At 41.6% G+C, this 4,568-nt stretch overlaps 1 protein-coding gene across 2 annotated transcripts in view; it reads right to left on the reverse strand.

Annotated features, from left to right (window-relative positions):
• The window catches only part of rad52 (RAD52 homolog, DNA repair protein), a 28,218-nt gene extending 27,178 nt beyond the window's left edge, over window positions 1–1,040 (reverse strand). For both annotated transcript variants that reach the window (XM_043709306.1, XM_043709305.1), the window contains exon 1: window positions 856–1,040. In XM_043709306.1, the coding sequence (XP_043565241.1) occupies window positions 856–924 (69 nt within the window). In that variant the 5' untranslated portion in view covers window positions 925–1,040. The remainder of the gene's footprint in view (window positions 1–855) is intronic.
• Window positions 1,041–4,568: the final 3,528 nt, after the last annotated feature.

The raw sequence follows: 4,568 nt of genomic DNA on the forward strand, positions 1-4,568 counted from the left end.
CCTTGTAGAGGTTAATAAAATCATGAGGGGCATGGATAGGATAAATATTCCAAGTCTCTTCCCTGAGGTCAGGGAGTCTAGAACTAGAGGGCGTAGATTTAGGATGAGGGGGGGGGGGGGGGGAAGATATATGAGACACCTAAGGGGCAACGTTTTCACACAGAAGGTGGTACGTGTATGGAATGAGCTGCCAGAGAAAGAGGTGGAGGCTGGTACAATTGCAACATTTCAAAGGCATTTGGGTGGGGACATTAATAGGAAGGTTTGTAGGGATATGGGCCAGGTGCTGGCAGGTGGGACTAGATTGCGTTGGGATATCTGGTCGGCATGGACGAGTTGGACCGAAAGGTCTGTTCAATGCTGTACTGTACTCCCAATTTCTAAAATTCTGAATTTCCGGAAAGGCTACTCTCCAAAATACTTCCGCTAGTAACTTAAAAATGAAGCATTTGCTCGACGTTCAAGAAGGAGTTCTCCCCCTTTTAAATACTCCTTCAGCAATTAGAAACATAGAAGATAAGATATTGTTTTAGCTAGGGGACAGGTGACGATAAAATGGGAATGTCAGAAATACAGAGTTTGTAAACTTAGTGAACTTACTGATGAATTTGTTCGATAAAAGTTGACGGATCTTCCGACTTGAAATGTTCAGTTGAGGCAAGTGTCCAAACTGTTTAAATAATTAGCACTTTGTATTGGCTCTTCAGATTACAAACATTTCCCTATCCTTATCATCCAGAAGCACATGGGGAAATCACATTAGAATTTATTTTTTAAAAAGTGAAAAGGTGGTGACTGTACTCCGAATTAACACAAAAGTGCCAGAGCACCAGGTGGAGCCTTCGTATCACTAACCTGCCCAAAACAGACGGTTGGGGTGTGATGACCACAGCGGAGACACGGTTCATTCCGCGCTTCAGACATTGCAGTGTAACGAAAGAAGAATATTAAAAAATATAACAACTTAACACGACACTATCAGAAACCGCCAAATCATCCAACCTCAACGCTCTAATACAAACTCTTTCGAGACTAAAGAAGTCAGGCGAACCAATCGCAATCTGCTCTCTGCCCCGTCCAATCAGAGACTCGCACCGCGAAGGCTGCCGGGGGGTGGGTACGGGAGAAACCGGTGCCGCAGGGACCGCTGGGAATGAGGTCGATTTCCTCCACCTTCTCTTTCATTATTCCCCCTTCACGCCCTTCTCAACCTCCCTCCCCTTGCGGTGGCTCGCAAGGCAGGCTGGGAATCGAAGCCTGTGTTTGGTTGGTCGTAGTGGTGGTGGGGGGAAGGTAGATAAGTTGACGTGGTGTTTGTAGGAGGGTTCGTGTCAGTGAAAATCTCTGTAAAACGGGTATTTAGAGAAAGAGGTCCTGGCGGTTCCAAAAAAGGGTACGAAATATCTAGATCAAACACCAACTAAAATAGATTTATTTTCACCTGACAGTGGTTTGGGTTCGTGACAGGTGAGTACGTGCCACGGAGAAGTAGTAGCGCGCGCGTCGAGCTCAACTGTCAACGAGCTGGAAATAGCAGGATAAGGTGGGAGGAGGTTTGATATCGGTGTCTCTACTGCAGTCGGTGGGGGGTGTTGGTGGGTTCAGGGCTTTGGCACGCGTGAGGAGTGAAGTCGGCAGGCGGAAATGCAAACTGTCTCCGGCGGCCCGGCGCGGACACAACATCTATGGTATTCGGTTGGCAGCACAAGGGCAGCTTCATCAATTAGAATGACAAGGAACCCACGACAGCCTTTTCTTTTTCTAAGACGTGCCAATGTATTTCGCTCTAGATTTGTTCATATCATTTGCCTCATTCTTATCAGCAAGTCTGTTATCAATAAACAGGTACAAGGAAAAGAAAATATGGAAATTGGATAGTGAGTTTTACGTTGATATCAAGCCAGAGTGAAGATTGAGTGATTTGGGTGAGCTTCATATATTGTAGAAATATTGTTTTTTAATTGGTTAAATTGTACCTTGGGCTCTTCTGTGAAATTGTAGTTAGTACTTTTCTCAATGGGTATAATTTTTAAGTTACTGATTGTTGTATATTCATATAATGGTATTATAGAGTCAAGATATCAGATGTTTGTAAAATGGCATTGAAATGATTGCTGGGCATTGTTTTGCAGTCATATGGATTGGATCTTGTAAAATTACTTCAATTTACGAGTAGTAATTAATGAGGTTCCTATCCTGGAATGGTCTTTAATTAGTCATTAAGAACTGTGAGGTTTCCTTTTCTGGTTTCAAAAATAAACTATTCAGTATAGGTAAAATTATTCATATTGGATGTCTGAGCAATTTTAGCTTCATGTTCCCTCCTGTAGCCTGAAGTTCTTTAACCCAAGTGTCGCAAAATAAATCTAATGGGTTAACATCCTGAAATTCTGTTTCTTTTTAAAAATATTTCTGATTATCTAGGTCATGCATGATAAATTAAAAACAATCTTAGGTCTGCAAAGACACCAATATTGTCTTGATCAGAAGTTGCTGAATGCTAATTGAGGAATTGGTTAGAAAATAAACGATAAACATCAAAGGGATCAAAGTTTGTAACTTTATTTTTTATTAAAGTTGTATCTCAGTTTTCTTCTGACCACTCATCTCCACAGTCAAAGACATTCCGTCTTTGCTAGAGAGTAATTCAACAGATAGCTGTTGTTCTTTGATAACTTTTCATGTGACTGTTATTGGTCTGTCAGCTTTAACTGTGTTGTGAAAGTATGTTTGACTATAGGGAATCAGAGCTAAGCTACTCCTAGTCCAATCTGACTCTGGTCTATTTCCAGCAGTAGTTGCTGCATAGAAGACTAGAAAAGCTACTGCAGTTTTCATTGTCCAGTGTTTAGGCACTGGGACCAATAGTCACAATTTGATTACTTTGGTAATGTAAACCAACTTGAGTCGAAAACCTTTTTGATTTTGTATGGCACAACTATTATCTGAATGTAAATGGAAACCATAAGGACATCGAACAGTTTGTAATTCAGCAGAAGCTTTAAAGTGACCTGAGTAATCTTTTGTCTTCAATACACTGAGTGGTGGGTGCATGGAATGCACTGTCAGCAGTGGGAGTAGAGTCAGATACAGTAGAGACATTTAAGTGATTCTTGGAATGGCAATGGATGATACTAAAATAAAGGGTATGTAGGTTAGTTTGATCTTTAGAGTAGGATTAAAAGGTTGACACAACATCAAGGGTCGAAGGGCTTGTACTGTGCTATCTTCTATATTTGAATACTATTCTTCTCAATTGACATTTTCTAACCTACTGAGGCTGCATGTAACACCAATAGTTTAGCAAAGAAGAATGCATGATATGATCATGACATAGAATTTCAAAGCTGAGGAAAAAGAAGGTAAACATACCAAAGAGAAAATAAAATATCCACAAGTATTTTTCCCCCTCTTACCTCAGCAATACGTATTCTGGTGGAATGGTTATCACAACACACTTACATTCACACGGAAAACACTGTTGAAACCTGTGGAATTCAATGGGTAACAAGTGTGTTCATCATATTTTTATATTTATTGCTGCTAAATCCATAAGCTTGTGAAAGGATTTTGTAATTTATAATTAAAATATTGAGCCCGTGCAGGAGGAGCACCAAATGCTAAGAATTGGTGAATGCGTCATAATGGCAGTTTGTTTAGCACTACCTTTATTGATTGCTATGCTATTTGCCCTTAGTAATACTATACTGGAGCAAATAGAAGCTATTTCTAATTGATTATTTCAAATACATATTAACTTGGAGTGCTCCTCTCCTTTGAGAATGAACAGATGCTGAGCAGAAGGACATGCAGGAGTTTTGTGCAGTGTAGTCAAAAGTATGGTTGTGATCTGGTTTGAAGAACTTTTTAGAGTCATAAAGGCATAGAGATATACAGCAGGGAAACAGACCCATTGGTCCAACTCATCTATGCTGCTTGGATGAGTTGCAGAGAGAGCGGTGGGAGCTGGGCGGAAGTGAAGTCGGAGTGCAAAGCCGGTCGGGAAGGTAAGTGATTGTTATTTGAGTGGGTGTGTTCTAGACCCCAGGTTCTACAAAGTAGGGCCTCCCTCCCACCCTCCTCCTCTAACCTAAATTAAAAGTCCACAGACTTGCCCCAAAAAGAGGGTCCAAGGAAGTTCCTGTGGATTGAAGAGTGAGGCTTTAGCTCAGGAGTTTTTGACAAGGAGGTTGAGTGAAGTGATTACGCCACAGTTGAAGAGGGTGAAGATATGACTGCCTGGCTGGTTCAGTGTGCTACGTGCTTGATGTGGGAGGTCAACAACTCTGGTGTGTCTGGCTCGTATAAGTGTGAAAAGTGTGTGCACGTTCAGCAACTGACAGCATATTGCAGCACTGATGAAAGAACTCGAGGACCTTAGGCTCATCCGAGAGAATGAGATCTTTCTGGACAAGACCTTCAGCGAGGTTATTACACCGACCATACCAGAAGAGAGCAGACAATGAGGAAGGCAGAGAGGAGACAGGTGCAAGAGACCCCAGGGAAGTACCTGTTCAGGAACAAATTGAATCTTTTGGAAACAGTAGAGACAGATGACACTGCCAGTC

This window comes from Chiloscyllium plagiosum, chromosome 19 (assembly GCF_004010195.1).
Source record: "Chiloscyllium plagiosum isolate BGI_BamShark_2017 chromosome 19, ASM401019v2, whole genome shotgun sequence".
In the NCBI taxonomy this organism is placed as follows: Eukaryota; Metazoa; Chordata; class Chondrichthyes; order Orectolobiformes; family Hemiscylliidae; genus Chiloscyllium; species Chiloscyllium plagiosum.